The following is an 18139-nucleotide window of genomic DNA, read 5'->3' as shown; positions in this document are numbered from 1 at the left end:
AGTCAGATGTGCCCCAGTGACGAAGGACAAGGTTAAGAAAGCTTTAGAAACTATGAAAAGTGGGGTTTTACACTGTTTTATGCTATACCTGCCAATCAGAAGAGATCAATTTTTTTTATTCGAACCAATAAGAAAGGGGGAGGCACTTTAACCCATTGTCTAATGATGTTTAATCTAAATATACTAAGCATAAACACACGAGCAGCAACAACCAGCATGAATTGAGAATCCTAGAGGTGAGTGCAGAGACATCTAGCCACTGCACCTGCTTTTCCTCGGTGCCATCAGAGCGCCGTTTTTAATGCAAGACTGTTACTATCCCCTTTACATGCAATTCCGTCCGCAACTGTTGTTGGCCGATTCCGAAAGGTAAGTTATCATGCCGTTGTCGGGCATAGTGCAGCTCGGTAGCATGAGGCATGTGGCTGAATGCGATATAAGAGGAGCAGATGGAGTGACATTTGGGGCGGACATCCGAAAACTATTCCATTCCATCGCCTTCTCTGCCACTGGCTGGTTAAAATTTGAATCTGTGCATAATAAGGTTACGTTGCAGGACGTCTGAAGTAAGTTCACATAGTCGTCACCTCATATACGAAATTTTGATGTCAGGGAATGGAATAGATTTTGGAATCGCTATATTATTCGACCCCTGGGCACAGCCATGGCAACGAACCTTCAATGCCAAGCGCACTGAGAGGCTGGTTTTTAGCAAATACAAAAGGCAAAGCTTCTGCACCTACTAGGGCCAAATCGGCCAGATTTGCTACCGCCTATAAGAAATGACTACCACGCTGCCACAGGTTAAAAGCGGCATGCCTTATTTCTTACATCAGAGGCCCCATCTTCGTAATGAGCCTGTTGGTACCATATTGCCTGTCTGAATGGCTATCAAAAGTGTCACGTGCTTAAATCTTGTGGCGCAAATCAACCAGTTGAGGGCAGCACTTTTTGCATCGATGTCAAAATGAAGTAGCCTTGAAAAATTGATTTTTATCAGTGCAATCCGTGTGTGTGTGTGTGTGTGTGCACCTTTAATCAATTATGCTGAAAATGTTAGCAATGCCAATGAGTGATCTTTAAAATGACTTTGATGGGTGGTTTTGGAGAAGGCATATGAAATATTGAACTCTGTGACGTTTTTGAGGGCACGCACAAAAGAAAAATAAAGTCCACAGCTTCTTCCAAAAAATTTCATTGCAGCAGAATTGCGAATTGAAAATTGTTTATTGTGAAGGGAAATAATTGCACCGTTTCAAATGGTTTGTTGGTAGGGAATCGAAAATAGTTCACTGTGGTGGAAATTTTGACGTAGCAGAGTTCATTGTGGTGGGATTGGAGGACACCCATTGATGACACACTCTCCAATAGAGAAAGACAGACGGCAATGCAGTGACACAGCCAGAGTGTCAAACTGCAATTTATTCGCTTCAGGTTCGGGTTCACACCTTTCGGGTTCGCCTCTGGAGACAGGAGACACATTCTTTTCTGGTCTGAACCAATTTGATCATGACCAAACCAGTTCAAAGGGTTTAGAAAAAAAAAACTTCAGTTGCATATTTTTTACTCCACTTTTTTAATGCCGAGTGTTCTGTCTGGTTCGAGTATATAATAAAAGCTGAAACTTCATATAGTAGTCTGTCTATTGTTTTCGTCATCAAATGTGACGGGCTCCACTTGGTTGTAAAGACTTCAGCAAAATGTTTATAATGAATCACCGACGATTACAGCAAGCTGTCAATTGTGCCGAAAGGAATTTTTCTTGCTGCACCTTTCAGGTACACAAAATTTCACATGAATTTTAGTTTAGAGTGAAATCTCTCTTAATACACGCACAACATTTTGTCCAGCTCCCACTAGAGGACTTTGAAATCAATTCACAACCCAAGACTAACAATGCGTGTACTATAAGGAGACTATCTCACACAGCATGCGAATGCCTTTGTATTTTGTGTTTCTATAGAGGTGAAGTGCAAAGGCACCCATGTGTAGTGGTCCAAAAGGTGCCGACAAAATCCTCTTTGCCACGTATAGGGTTGAAGTCATCATGTATGCCGGAGAACTGGACTGTCCTGCTCCTGTCGCGACCATCGCCTTGCTGCGTGTCATGGTTGCCTACATAGGCACGCTATATACCTTCTTCTAGAACCACTTTGAGGCTAGGCTAGAGCAGTGCATGGCCTTGGTTTTGTGGCAAGCAGCTTGCCGCAAAACCTGCTGCGGTGGTGGGTAGATCTGCCACGCGCCGAGTGGGTCGAGGAGCCATTTTTGGAGGCTTGCCGTGTACCGCGAATCGGAAGAGCCAATGAGAGACGTCCGGCTCAGCGGCATGTGCGTCAGTGTCGCCATCTCGTGGCTACTACCGAAGTTAACTTCCCGCGGCTGAAGCGGCAAGACCGTGATCAAGCGCTCTGTGCCATCAACGACAAAGCGATTATTCTCCTTTTGTGCCTCTGCGTTGAAAGCTTAGCCTCAGTGAGAGAATATAATGGAACAATTTCTTGAGACTGCTTGGTTATTCGCCTTTTACGTGAAAATCAACCGATGAGCAATTATCGGCAAAGAATTCAATCTCACAGGCGAGTTATTTTCATACTTGAGCGCCCGCTGAACATTCACGTTGGGGAAAATGTGAACAGAACAGTAAACTTGTTTAGAGTGCTCGAGCGGTGTGCTGCGGAGAAAGCACGATCATTGCGGTAATGACGAGACACAATGAGAAGCTGGAATGCGGTCTGCTGGCGGAAAAAAGAATCGCAGATCTGCTCATGCAGTTGGACACAAGGAGAGATCAGCGCTGTCACGTGACCTCCGCAGCGACCGCCGTGCAAAACCGATGTGGCCTCTGTGCCACAAGGGCATCCTGCCACTGGCGGCACGCCGCGCGCTTTCTCCTGCCAGTGTGTCCGTACCTTGAGGGTAGCAAGTGTGCTCTGGCTTCTGCTCGCCTGACAAGGAGGGCATGCTCACATGAAAAACACTTAAGTTTCAGGACGAACTTTCTTGCTACGTAGCCTGCTACTTAATATATCAGCCGCGAGTCACTCCTCTCTATTACTAACGATGAGTGGCTAACACGAGGAGTTTCAATTGTGGCTGGAGACTCTTTGGCTTCTTCTAACCTCCCTTGAGAGACCAGCTCATTAACACTATTCGGAGTAATGTTGGAAGTCTTGTCGTCCATGCTGATGACTGCATTTATGATATCAGGGGCACCATTTGCACCATCCACACTTATTGCCATGTTATAAAGTGACAAACAGTTTATTCTAATAAGAAACTGATCTGGTGAGGGGTGGGCATTACAGGCGCTGGACTGGTGGATAATGCCAAACATGTGCTCTACGGGGTTGGTGCTGAGGCAAGAGGTCATCAAGTACTTGAACCCCACATTCTCTGTCAGGTACTTCAAAAAGGAGAATGTAAAGGCAATAGTGACTCTCAGTCCTGTAGCCAGAAACCCACCCTTGTTAATTATAATACCCGCTTCCCATTTCTTCAGATAAACAAGAAATTCCTCTAAAGCTGCAGAAGTAGTAGAAGCGGGCTTCAAAGCTTCTGCAGGAAACCTTGATGTCATTGTCGTGATCAACTTGTTGATCTTCCTGGAGAAAGAAAGAACCAAAAACAAAAATACTTTTCAAGTTGGCTGAATAAATTGGCTCATTGATGTACAATCACATATCATAAATAGCACTTACTCGAAGAACTTTTCGGTGGCCCCTATTCTGCTGCATTTTCTTTCAACTTCTTTCTTGTAGGAAGACATGGTACTCGGGATATTCGTTCCGAGAAGTTGAAAGGCATATGATACCCTCATCTTTTCAAATGAGTTGGGGCTCAGATGTGCTTCTGTAACCTTCGCATGACATTCAGTGTGCAGTCAGGGGAGTCCTGAAGAAATGCCTCTCGAATAGGCCGCACCGTCACCTAAGTGTAAGCAATAGAGAGGCATGAATGTAAACATTGTGAGATTTAAACCTGATGATTGGCCTAACTGGTTGCTGATAGTGATAAAGAAAATATGCATGACATTAAAGGAAAGACAGTAGCAGTGTGTTCACGTCCTGTTTGTCCAATAGTTTAGGTAATTACAGCAAGTTACGATAAACTTTGTTTAAAGCGCAGTATCATCCACCTACCCTTCCTTCGGGAGAGATGAATCCAGTCTTCAGGAGGCCATTCCTCAGGCATTTAATGAGGTTACGAAAATCAGATACGAAGTGTAGCTTTCTCTTGGTATCAACAGGGTGGTCCACTTTGCAGGTAATATCCTTTGATGATGCAGATACCCCATCTAGCTTCCACATCCTCCTATTCCACGTGGCTCCATCACAAGTGATATAGTCAGCAGGTCAGCTTTCTTCACAATGATGACGGCCTCAATCATTATTTTTAACAAAATGTCTCCTTTGACATTTCCTTTAGTTGCAAAGATGCCGATAATCTGACTCCACTCCCCCCCCAAGAGGCATGAACATAATTAACATTCCGTGGTCACATTGTTGATACCTGTCTTCCAGTTTTGTGGAGTCACCAAGGTCAACAAAGCCTTGAATTTGACCTGAGGAGGAAACACTGAAGTGCTCGGACAGCTTAATCTCATCTACGAGGAGCCCTCCATGTTTCTGATATTCTGACATAGTTGAGGTCTTCATTTTCAGAATGTTCATTGCTGTCATATATTAAAGCCAAATGCCTACCTATATGACTTCATATACTTCTTAAGTGTTGTCTTGCTTGGCAATACCAAGATCTCATGTTTGTGAATGTGATCATACAAGCGTGGGCTCTTGAGCTTCATTAAAATACATTTGAGAAGCCAATCCTGTGCATACTTCATACCCTTCCTGCTCGCTCTCTTTCAGGCCCTGAAGCACTGTCGCACACTAGAATGCTGCTTTAGAGGAAGGCGCATTATGCTTTTTTCCCAGTGCCTCATCTTCAACTGTGGCATTTTTTGCTCTCATTTCTTCGAGCTGCTCCTACAGTCCAAGTAACTTCATTTTCATGCGGCGATTTTGAGCTTAGATAATCCGCAGCCTTCCAACAGGCGTCCTCTTCTGCTTCCGATGATTTACATCACTTCTTCGAGTGAGCGAAGCCTTCTGCAAGTACAGTCGAACCCGGATATATCAAACTCGAAGGGGATTGCGAAATAGTTCAATATATCGATATACAAAAATCGGCTTGAGACGGCAATTACGATACGAAAAAACGATACTGTATTTGCCACGTAATCAACTCACTCGCATAATGAACCCACCGTCCACTTTTGCACTTTAAATTTGGAAAAAAAAAGTGTTAAGGCCAGCTCGCTCACATGCAAGCGATTAAGCGATCTCAGCGACGAGCGGCAGCGACAGAGCAAAAAATTTCAAACTTGTTGGAACTGCGTCCCTCTCGCTGCTCGAGCCACAGCGGCAGCTCAAAACAAGGTTTCTGTGTCGCCGCAGCAGAAATCGCGAGCGTTTTCGCTTGCATGTCGATGGCGCGTATCACTCCATTTCGGTCGTCTCATCCACAGCTGATTTCTTGGCAGCGTGCCAAGATGCTGCGCAGCGATAACGTCGGGGCGCATTTATCTTTTGATAGCTCCTGCGGTGGCGGGGAGCGAACTTGGTAGAGTGCCTGTGATGGCTTGATTGCACAAGCCTGGTTCAATTTATCACGCCGCGCTTGGGGCGGGCGTATTCCACTGCCCCAAAATCATTGAAAAGCGTGATACAGTAGCTGCAAATGCTGTTTGAAGCGAAAAATGCTAAAAGCCGGTGTCATGATCGCAGCTGACCGCGTGCTTTCATTGATTCATACATGCAAAATTAAACGGTTCCCGCAAAAAATAAATAAATAAATAAAACGCCGCTTCGTAACGCCATATCTTATGCTACGCCGCGCGTACAGCACAACCAGCACAACGATAAGAACTAAAGACTCTCGGAAAAAAAAAAAATAGATCTGCCGCTTCTTAACTTCCACAGGCGCCATAGCCACGTCAGCCGCCGCGCGCAGAGGGTTCGCAACACACGCTGGAGAAAGCGTCCGATGTCTGAAAACGGGCTGAGCTGGATTGGCGCATGCGTAGCACGTGTTACGGCGAACAAAGGCCGAGAAAGAGGAAAGAGAGAGATAGCTCGGCAAAAGAATGGGCACACCCTAGCGCTTCACTCTATCGCGCTTTTCCCCTCTCGTTCCCACCGGTTCTCTCTGGTTCATTCACGCACATGGCTTGCAAATGCCACGTGCTGGCACGTGGGAAACGATAACCGCAGATGCGCGCACCTTTGGGGAATGGGCGCGGTGCTGCCCTAGCTGAACTGTCCCCTCTCATTCCTTCTGCGCGTGGCTTGAAAACTTCACGTGGCAAACGGCCGAGGGTGCTGCACACTTTCTGTACTTTCGAAAGTACAGTCGAACCCGGATATATAGAATTTTGGTTATATCGAACTTATGGAATATCCGCTTGAAAATCCCATGTAAAAGTATAGGAAAGCCGCGTCATATATCGAACTTAATTTCACCGGTCGTTCGATATATCGAACTCCGCACCACGCACTGGAAAGTGTGCCTTCCCCAAAGACGATCGCATCACCCTTGGCCGTTTGCCGCGTGACATTTTCAAGCCACACGCGGAAGGAATGAGAAGGAACAGTTCGGCGACAGCAGGTCTGGGCAGCGCCGCACCCATTCCCCAAAGGCGCGCGCATCTGCAGTTGTCGTTTCCGGCGCGCCAACACATGACGTTTGCAAGCCATGTGCGTGAGTGTGCCCATTCTTTTGCTGAGCTATCTCTCTCCTTCAGCACGCGCAACGCACGCGCCAAGCCAGCTCAGCCCTTTTTCAGACAGACGTCGGACGCTTTCTCCAGCGTGTGTTGCGAACCCTCTACGTGCGGCAGCGGCGCGGCGGACGTGGCTATGGCGCCTGCGGATGTTAAGAAGCGCCAGCTCTGTTTTCTTTTTTTTTTTGCGAGAGTCATTCTTTCCTATTGTTGGGCTGTACGCGCGGCGTAGCGTAAGATATGGCGGCTGCGGACGTTAAAAAGCGGCGGGGATTTTTTCTTTTTTTTTTTTTGTTTGCGGGGATGTTTATTTTATATTTTTTTTATCGTTTATCCTTGCATGATGAATCAGCGAAAGCATGCGGTCAGCTGCTGCGATCATGACGCCCGCCCCAAGCGCGGCATGATAAATCGAACCAGGCTTGTGCAATCAAGCCATCACGGGCACTCTGCCAAGTTCGCTCCCCGCCACCACAGGAGCTATAAAAAGACAAACGCGCCCCGACGTTATTGCTGCACAGCATCTTGGCACGCTGCCAATGAGCTGTGGGTGAGACGGCCGAAACGGACTGACGCGCCCCATCGACATGCAAGCGAAAATGCTCGCGATTTCCTGCCGCCGCGGCGACACAGAAACCTTGTTTTGAGCTGCTGCGGTGGCTCGAGCGGTGACCAACAAGTTTGAAAATTTTCGCTCTGTCGCTGCCGCTCGTCGCTTGCATGTGAGTGAGCTAGCCTTAACGCATTTTTTTTTTTTTAAATTCTCGGGTGCAAAAGTGGAGGGTGGGTTCATTATGCGAGTGGGTTGATTATGTGACAAATACGGTATCGTTTTTTCGCATCGTAAGTGTTGTCGCAAGCCGATTTCTGTATATCGAATTATCGATATATCGAACTATTTCGCGATCCCCTTCGAGTTCGATATATCCGGGTTCGACTGTACTCATATGACGGCAGAGGTGCCTGAACGTGTTCCGATTACGCTTAACCTTTATCGAACATTCTTTTTATTACGCAAACTTGCCATAAGGCATATTATAAAAACCCATGTAAATTGTTTTCTGTAAGGACTCTATCGAACTTGCGTGCTTGCGATCTTCCAAGGCTGCTTTAAAACCGTGCGAGAAAAAAAATAGCTATCGTGAGATGCATCTAAGTAAGCAATAATCAGGTGGCTGTGGCGGAACCATTTAGAGAATTGCATTCGTGCGATGGATGTTTATGTAAGTCGCCGCACTCGTAAATACTGTATTTAGCGAGTTAAGGAACTCGCAAATTACGGCGACAAAAAAAAAGACGCGGAACCACAGCAAGGAGCTCCAGAGCACGTATGCATGCTTTGGGCAGGCATGCAGTTTCGGATAGTCGCTGCCTAACTTTGCGCATGTGGGCCTTATATTATTAGCACTTTAACGATAGCGAAATTGTTGGCTGCCGCCTTGCCCATGGCATTTCAAAGCTGACAGCTCGACTGTGGTACGAGCACAAGCTGAGGAAACTCATGTTTTATAGTTTGCGCTGCGGCGGAACACTTGACGCATAGGTGGCGAGCGCCGCGGTGCGGCGAAAGACGCTGCCACGCTCCTTTTCCAACTTACGCTCTCTCCGGCCGTTCCAATCGGCCGGAGAGAAACGTGCGCGCGGAGGTGATCTCGGAGGCCATGCTCTGAGTTTCATCTCGCGGTCTCATTCGTTTGCAGCATGAGCTGCGTCGCAGTACGCCGTGAAGTGGCACAGATGTGACGAAAGCATGACTGGCCGAGATATTCTAACTGGAGCGCTACAGTGGTAACAGCTCAAGCATGATCCGCTTTTGCGGGGCACTGCTGCGCATGCGGTGACCAGTCTTGAGCGAGCTGCATGCTTCTTTGAGGCAAGCACACCTGCCACGTCTGCACCGTCTGTGCCCGCTGTATCAAGTCGCGAGTGCGTGCGCATGGGCGGCGTGCCGAAGCCGATCACAGTAGCAGATTGCACTATGCTAAAACTCTCGAGTAACAGCCTGAGGGGCGAGTTGGTACATGACTAAACAAACGGCAGTGCAACAAGGACACAAACAAGATAGAAACACCACATGCGCACACATATGAAGGACACATAAAAGGGCCCACTGTACAAGAAAGGTACTTCAGAATAACAGCCTGCATGTGCGCATGTGGTGTCTCTTTCTTGTGTCCTTGTTGCGCTGCCGTTCATTTCACTATAACTCTTTATTATCAACATATTAAAAAGACATGGGGAGCGGCAAAATTTGTGATTGTGAAGGTAATTTTTCGCAGGAGAGTTACTTTATTCAAGTTCACAAATTGTTTGGACTGTCTGATTATTCGGACCATTTTCCAGGTCCCACCAAGCTCGAAAAAACGGTCAGTGACTGTATTTCATTGCCTAGGAAGGCTCTTGAATGGGCGTAGCTTTCTCCATGAGCGGCGCCACTGCGCAGTGCAGCGACCACCTTTGTTTGGGATGAAACAATAGCTTGACACCAGATACTATTAGTGCGATTTTCCTTTGTTCTTGTCGTCTCTTTGCAAGGGACGATTTTTCAGTATGGTTGTGATATTTTCAGTGTGCAGTGGTGCTTAGGAAATAAGTGAGAGCAGCGCTTTAGAAGCAGCGATAAAAGAAAAAATAATTAAGTTCCCAGCAAAATACGGGTCAGAAGCATACCGTGAACCAGTTCAGAACGGTTCCTCCAATTAGTTCCGGTTCAGTTCAAGGATGGTGTAAAAAATGTGGGTTTGGTTCAGTTCCCGGCAAAAATTCAGGTTCAGTTCTGGTTTTCGGTTTGGTCCCGGTTTGACATTACGGATGCAGCAGCCAACCCACCGGGGTGCTTGTGCGTGGCTGTGGTGCTGCAAAGATGGCATCCACACTGCGGGAAAGCTGGCTGCGCAGGCGTGCCAGCTCCTGCTCCAGCCAGCGGTTCTCTTCATGAAGACGCTGCCCTTCGCCCGTGCTGCTTGTCGGAGTGCTCTGCAGAGGGAAACGCATCTTCTCTTTTAGAGAGACACCCAGTTATGAAGCTACAGATGGCCAAGCATGAGACACAAAGGCATTTCATTATCCATAATTTATTTTTCTCACAACAGAGGTCCACTGCTAGCACTCACTACATCTACCAACATGTTAACTTCTGCACAGTAGTACTAGCGACATCACAGCAGATACTATGAACAGCACAACATTAGAAGGCAGTGTGCTGATTGGCAGAGGCCATCATTGACGAGCCAGCATCCAAGTGAGATGATGAGATTGTAAGCTGAACAGCTGCGCTCATCTCCATCTTACCTAGTAAAACAACAGACTAAATTTCATAGATTCATACTCCAAAACTCACCAGTGAAGGCTGGATTCTTTTACTTTAGTTGATGTCGAACTTGTGTATATGATGCTGGTGATTGTGGATAATCTTTAGGTAATGAAAATGGTCACTATGTAAAGTACTGACAACAGTTCATCACCTTCATTACCTACCTCTTTAAAGTGCAGAAACATCAAGAATCAGACGGCATTCTTAGAGCAAAAAAACACACACACACACGAGAGAAAAGGAGGGACACAGGACAAGCGCTACTTTATCTGGTTTATTGCACTGAAAAGACCTGCAATATATAGCAAAGACCACCCATGCGTAGATCAACCAACACACCCCCCTTCACTGAAACTGCTCAAGAAATCGCATTTCTGCCCCCAACAGAGCGACTTGCAGGACTTGCAATATTGCAGGTCTTTTCAGTGCAATAAACCAGATGTAGTAGCGTGTGTCCTGTGTCCCTCCTTTTCTATCGTGTACGTGTGTGTTTTTTTGCGCTAAGACTGCCGTCTGAAGCTGAAAACAATCTAGCCCGTTTAAAAGTTCTTTTAAAACATCAAGAAATACAGTTAAATTTCGTTACAAGAGACACTGTTACAAGAGGCACTCGGTTATAAGAGACATTTGAAAATGGTTTGGTTGGTTTTCCTATGTCTGCCAGGTTAACAACATTGCATACAAGAGACATGGTTACAAGAGACACTCGGTTACTAAGGACAACTTTTTCAGGTCCCTGGAGTAAATTTTTCACTATTTACAAGAGACACAACCCAGGTGTGCTAATGCAATGCATTTGGAACGTACCAACTCGTACATGATGCACTTCAAATTCCCTTAGCTAAATTCTGTTCCATATCAGTGTCCTTTTTGTTGTGTATGTCAGGAACTGAGGAGTGCTTCCCCATGATTGGAAAGTCAAAACGGCATTGCATTACTGTTACCTACAAAGCAAATTAAAATGCATGAATGACATCCAGCATTTTTAACTCCTCACTGTTAAAAATTGATCACAAGATGAAAGCTTAGAATCCTGATGTCTTTCTCTTCTGAACCATCTGAGGATGACGAGCCTGTAAGAATCTGAGGGTGACGAACCTGTAAGAGTGCCTCAAAGGTATTAGAGCAACAGGAAGGCTTGCAAAGTGAAGTGCTTTACCTCCAGAATTTGGGAAGGAATACACTCTACACTCACAGAAATACATACCAGTAAGAATAACTTCTTTAAGCTTTCCTGAACAATTTCCTGTTAATGCATGTGAGTGCATTTGTATACTGATGCGCAGTAAACTGATCAACACAGTGATTTTAGAATTTTTGGTTACAAGAGACCTTGCTTACAAGAGACTTGTTTTTTGGGTCCCTTGAGTGTCTCTTGTAACGAGGTTTTACATCACTTTCTCTAAAAAAATTACTCCTTCCTATTAATTATCGTGCAAAGTGCTACTCAGCAAAAGGTTCCCAGCCCAAGTGCAAACATGTACCACATTGAGATGGAGATTCTGGTGGTATGGATGGGTGACGTGGATGCAGGAATTACCTGTTGGTGCAGCCGCTGTTTGGCAGCTTCCGATTCGGCCAGCTGCACAGCCAAAGTGGAAAACTTGGTCTCCAGGCTGCTCTTGTCTCGCCGCAGCATCTCCAACTCCGCACTGCGCAGCCAAGGAAGGGCACGCCTCTTGCAGCACACAGAGCGAAGGGTGCCTCATTCACAATGTGTCCCATGCTGGGCAATGTTCGAGAAGGAGCATTCAGCCTAGAAAAGGCAGGCTGGTACCATCAAAAGTTCTCTCCCAGTGCACAAACAGGGTGTGGAAACACTCTTCTCTGCCAGAGTCAGCTCAACTACCGTACTTGCTCAAATCAAATGCGAGCTTTGTTTCTTCTCAAAAGAGAAATAAAAAACTACTTTCAACCATATACCATATTTACTTGTAGACTCATTGACACCATAGGGCAACTGGGATAAGTTTGAAGTGCCAGAGGTTGGTGGCCGCAGTGGCCTACTCTCTCTTCCTCTTCCGCAAAACCTCCGAGACTCGCATCTAAATACTCGTTAATTAAAATTTTGTTAAATCACAAATGAGGATAACTACTGTCGACGCGGTCCCAGCCAACGCTCATGAAAGGTATGACTTTAGACAGGAGCTATGAACTACTCAGGAAAAACTTCTTTTTCACGAGAGTCGTCAACGGAAGCACGCGGTCAGCCGTGATCATGAGGCAGACTTTTTAGCATCGTTTGCTTCAAAAGGCATTTGGTGTTATCGCACGCTCCATTGAGTGAGTGGCAGTAGATGGCCCCCACCCGAATTGCCCATGGCATATAATAAGGCGAACATACTAAAAAAAAATGAGGCTTGCACAACTGGACAAGCGCTAGCACGCTGCCAAGTTCGCTGCCCCCCCCCCCCCCCCCTTCTAGAGCTAACATAACGTCACTGGCACCGGCATAACACTGGCAGCATCTTGGCGCACTGCCAAGAAATGTGTTATGGACCATGATGGTGTGAAACGAAGGGAAGCGCTAACGACTCACGCCTTTTTTTTTTTTTTTCAAATCCTTAGCCAAAATTGGGTGGGTGGGTTCATTATGCGAGTGAGTTTGTTATGCGAGTCAATACGCGGTATATTTACCATAATGCAAATGGTTCTTGTCAGTTTTTTCGTGGCCACTTGATAATTCGAACATCGGATAATATGAACTTTTTCCCTGGTCCTGTGAAGTTCAAATTAACAAGCTCTTACTGTATAACTGAATGCAGGACTTGAGGACTTGCTCTATGCTACCTCATTACATGAATTTCCTTTGAACTAGAAATAGGCAAAGTTCAGGCCGTCAAATGGAGCTGAGCTTCTATAGGGCACAATAGCAGCAAGAGCATTGATTCTAAATTGAATCGCACTCAGATGTGCAGAAGCATCAAAACAAGTGAAAGCCAATTTCATTCACAGAAATATGTGCACAAAGAATGATGGAATTATTGATGCAAAGCCTGACACAGCATCCAGAACAGCTCAAATCCATGACAAAAGTTGACAAAAACTTGTGTGGTACACTCAGTACATGCATGCAAGCAAGCGTATCTGGGCCCGTGCTTGCGTTCACATGCAGGTCACAATTGACATGCTGTGCACATTATGAGCAACACACAGTAGCCAAGCTATGTGGCATCCTCCTCGCTTTCACACACCACAGCCCATTCTCGGCTTCCACGAATACAGTGCTGCTGCTGACCCTCGGGGTTAGTAGTTGTCCGTCCAAGCAGCCTCCGCTACTTCACCCAATCCAACCCCTAACCCTCCCATTCTTCCCATTACACCTCAAGAGGCAGTGAAACAATATATACGTTCCGCCGAATTTCGGTCAGAAGTTACTAGTATAATCAACACCATAGCTGCCGAACAAATCGGAGCGATGCAGAAACAGCTCATACAAGCCCAGGCACAGCTCATACAATCCATGACCGAGAGGATAGAAGCCACGATCAACACACGCTTGGACAAACATGAAGCCGGCATCAACAAGCTTTTCGAACTTGTACCCCATCAGGAATTGCCTCGCAAGCAGCGCGTAGTTCAACCCGAAGCCTGCTCTCATTCAGCGTCTGCAGCTCAGAAACATGGCACAGAACAATAGCACGCGAAAACGTCGGCAGCGACGCCAATCCACTACGCAAACAGAAACAATAATTTGGCAATGGAACTGCCGCAGCATACGCAGAAAACAAGCGCAACTAGCAGCATACATCGCAAAGTCCCCTAATCCCCCGCATGTCATCGCTCTGCAAGAGACGGAAACAAATCGCATTCATATCCGTGGTTATCGGACAGCAGCCCTTACGTCACGTACGGCAATCCTCACACTCGCATCAATGCCGGTGCTAGACCGCACACCGACAAGCACGCCTGACAGTAAAGACACTCAATATACCGCGATAGAGCTCAGCTCACGCGGGCAAACAAGCAGCCTCACAATTATTAACATATACAGCAACCCTAAAGATAAAGGCAGATCTATTCCGGGAATCCTGGGCTCCTTTTGCACCTCACAACTCCTTGTGGTGGGGGACTTTAATGCACGCCACACGCAATGGGGATACACCTCAGACGCACCCAAAGGTAACCTAATATCTACCGCAATGGCTGATCATAACCTCGGCCTGATCACAAACCCCACTGTACCTACTCGCATCGGCACAAGTGTCACTCGTGATACCACGCCGGACCTCACATGGGCCTCACCAAATTTAATTGTTAAATCTCATATGGTGCTACAAGACAGCCTTGGGAGTGACCACTTCCCAGTGTCCACTACTATCGCTTACGATTCCAAGATTTTCAGCCCTCGCACACACCTTCTCACCGACTGGGATAAATTGCGCTCATACTTGGCAGCTGACTCTATCGAAGTCCCTACTGTCACCGACTGGACAGACCGCCTGGTGGAGGCCATCCGGGTGAACAGCAAACGCATTAAAAATACTCCTACTGCACCGCAGGTTGATCCGCACCTGGCTCATCTATGGGAGGCCCGACAGGGACTTCTCAAACGCTGGCGTCACCACCGACACAATCGTAAATTGAGAATCCGCATAGCCGCTCTCACTCGTGAGGCAGAAGAATACGCCAACGCCTTAGCCCGTGCAAACTGGGCAACCTTTTGTAACGACCTCAAGGGTACATTAAGCACTAAACGCACGTGGGCCCTCCTACGCGCTCTTTTAGATCCAACAACTACTAAAGCACAGACACAAGTAAACACACAACGTCTGATACAGCTAGAACTCCAAAAAGGCACCGACGTAATTGGTCAACTACGGGACACCTATATACCCATATCCCTTCAGTCAGCAGATCCACTAAATCCACCTCCGCCTAACTCCGAACTTGATGCCAACATCACCTTAAGTGAAGTTCGCCGAGCACTCCTTAAGATTCGCCGCTCCACGGCGCCAGGACCGGACGGCATAACGTACAAGGCATTACTCAATCTGGACGAAGTCTCTCTCCAGAAACTCACGGAACTCTTTAATAACCACTGGCACGCTGGGACGCTCCCATCAACTTGGACCCACGCCAGCATGCGATTTATACCCAAACCGGGCAAATCCCTCACTCTTCAAAACCTGCGCCCTATATCCTTAACGAGTTGTGTCGGCAAGCTCTTCGAGCATGTCATTCTCAATCGTCTGCAACCGTTCCTAGAAGCAACAGGCTTTCTCTCCCATGTTCAATTTGGATTCCGCCCAAACCTCTCGGCACAAGACGTACTTCTCGCCCTTAAAGAGTCTCTCTTACACACTAAGCGCCGTACAGCCTTTACGCGCGCCATACTGGCCCTGGATATTCACAAGGCATTCGACACGATAAGCCATGACCATATCCTGACGACATTAGCCACCACGGGCTGCGGCACGCGCATATGGCAGTATGTTCGGGCCTTCCTTCAGGGCCGCACGGCACAACTTTACCTTGGGGATATTGCCTCCCAGCCTTTCCCCCTGCCTAACCGCGGAACACCTCAAGGGGCGGTCCTATCACCGCTACTTTTTAACGTTGCCCTAGCGCCATTAGCAAAGGCCCTTGCTGCCATCCCAGAGCTCCACACAGCCTTATATGCAGATGATATAACCCTCTGGACAACAAGCGGATCCCTTGGAACAGCCCAGGATATCTTGCAGTCTGCCATAGACATCACCACCACCTATCTAGAAAACACAGGCCTCCGATGCTCCCCAACTAAATCGGAACTAATGCAGCTTAAACCCTTACCCGGTGATCCCCCCATTGAACTTCACATGTACGGAAACCCAGTGCCCATTGTGTCTCAGATGAAGATTCTCGGCCTTCTCATTAACAACGCACTTGATGCAACCGCCACCCTTCAACTCTTGCAAAGACAGACTAAGCAGGTTGCTGGACTAATCAGGCGTGTGGCTGCGCGCAACCATGGGCTGTCGGAACGCGAAACCCTCAATATGACCAATGCGTTAATCATTAGCCGAATCACATACCACCTCCCATATCATATACTCACTCAGCGCCAAACAGAGCAGGCGGACATCCTAATACGCATGGCCGTAACCTCCGCCCTACGTCTTCCACGGACGGTTAGCACAGAACGCCTGCTGGCCATTGGTACTCACAATACAGTGAACGAATTAATAGAAGCTCAACGCACCAACCAATTAGTCCGCCTGAGTCGCACGGAAACAGGACGATGCCTACTGCGACAACTCCGTCTCAATCCACCCATCGCCACCCCAGCAAGTGCTACACCTTTCATGATCTCTCCGAGCATGCAGGATCACATATACCAGAAGCCCCTACCACGCAACATGGGCGCTTGCCTTTATCAGGGAAGACGGAAAGTTAGAGCCAGCTATTACACCAAAAGATACCGCAACCGCTCTGATATCCTCTATGTCGACGCGGCAGGGAATTCTAAAGTTGGATTTTTCACTGCAGTCGCTGCCTACGAAGATGGCAGAGTGGGGGCCGCCGCCACTATTCGAACTAATTCGCCTGCAGAAGCGGAAGGAGCCGCCATCGCACTCGCGCTTGCCCATTCAGCCATTGACGAAGCTATTACCGAAATTTGTACAGATTCTCAGGCGGCATACCGCCACTACCTAAACGGCGTGGCGACACCGGCCGCGCATCATATTCTTACCACCGCCACCTCTCTCGACCGAACGGTTAATCTAACGTGGATCCCAGGGCATGCCTCGATCCCCGGTAATGAGCGCGTTCATGCGCTGGCTCGAGAACTCTCTACCCGAGCCCCGGATGATCAGGCACCCAACTCCGCGCAGGAGGCCGCATCGGTCCTTTCTACATACCACCAAATCACCACATTCTACAAACACAAGCGCATGACACTGCCACCACCCCACAGCACCTTGTCACCCTTATCCAGTGCTACATGGCGACAATTGCAGACGAATTGTTTCATTTCCCCCTACCGTCTCTCATGCCTTCACCCTGGCTTGCCACCTCACTGCGACACCTGTGGCGAGCCAAAATCCTCACTTTTCCACTACCTGTGGGAATGTCCTTCCCCCCAGGCAGTGCCCCCCATCCCCCATCCCACCTTTTCTTCCTGGGAGGCTGCTTTGCGGACAGCTCAACCCGCCGGTCAGAAATGGCTGGTCGATCGGGCTCTATGTGAAGCCAAAGCCCGTGGACTCCTGGACTAGTAGGAGACCACCCTGGAAGACTTTTCTTTTTTTTATTAAATAAAGTTGTTTCCATCCATCCACAGGCAGGATTGCAAGTGAGGCAAGCAAACTCCATAATTTGATGGTCTTCAAGCGTTTGTGATGAGCGGCACAGCCAACTGACATTATGGGCTGAGTGAAGGAGGCACCACTGACCAGACCCGCTGCCTTTCCTCGTGCAAGGTGGCCACCTGTGCCTGGGCGTCCCGCAGCTGTGACTCAAGCAAGCGCTCCCGCTGTCCCAGCTTCTCTGACCGCTGCCGCTCCGACGCCAGCTGCTGCTGCAATCGCTGCACCTGCGCAGACCAACCCTCTTATTACTAGGCTTTGCATTCCCAGTTTCACATGAAAGCTGTCAAATGCCACGCTCTGCCACAACTGCCGCTCAAACCTGTCTGGCTCCATAAGGTTTGGAACAATGCAGAGTTCTAGTTAAAGTTAAAACACATAGGATCGCTTAGATGATAGGAGGAGGATGACAAAGTATGCCACCACTCAACAGTATGCACAATGAAGAAACACCTTGCCGCTCACTGGCTGCCCCCTTTACGCGTTTATATCTGTAGTTTAGCTTGAAAACGAATGCCAGCATTGTACTCTTTGATCTTGCATTGTTACTAAGTTTTATTTAAGCTCTTGCCACGGTCTGTTACTGCTCTGTACCCGGACGTATGAGACGGAATCTGACGCAAGCTCTCATTGCTAACTGAAAAAAAGCTCACAGAAACCTCCTTAATCAAGATTTCAATGGGCAAAGAAGTGAGTGGCATCCACAGCATCCACGGATCCACGGCATTAAACAGTTCAGTGACCAGTGGCAGC

At 47.7% G+C, this 18139-nt stretch overlaps 1 protein-coding gene across 8 annotated transcripts in view; it reads right to left on the bottom strand.

Moving 5' to 3' along the window:
* Positions 1-18139, bottom strand: part of LOC146201321 (uncharacterized) — a 464239-nt gene that overhangs the window by 33642 nt on the left and 412458 nt on the right. For 7 of the 8 annotated variants that reach the window (XR_014705310.1, XM_084595762.1, XM_084595764.1 and 4 more), the window contains 3 exons: positions 17474-17613; positions 11635-11746; positions 9611-9757 (listed from right to left, as the gene is read on the bottom strand). Coding sequence is in view for 6 of the 8 variants with exons in the window: in XM_084595762.1 (XP_084451888.1) it covers positions 9611-9757; positions 11635-11746; positions 17474-17613 (399 nt within the window). In the remaining 2 variants the exon portion in view is untranslated. Of the gene's footprint in view, positions 1-3166; positions 3606-3701; positions 3931-9610; positions 9758-11634; positions 11747-17473; positions 17614-18139 lie in introns of those variants that run through there. The other variant, XR_014705311.1, reaches the window with a different exon arrangement.

This window comes from Amblyomma maculatum, chromosome 2, assembly GCF_055883805.1.
Source record: "Amblyomma maculatum isolate TAMU_Amacu chromosome 2, ASM5588380v1, whole genome shotgun sequence".
Classification (NCBI taxonomy): domain Eukaryota; kingdom Metazoa; phylum Arthropoda; class Arachnida; order Ixodida; family Ixodidae; genus Amblyomma; species Amblyomma maculatum.
This window is presented reverse-complemented; position numbering and strand designations above follow the sequence as displayed.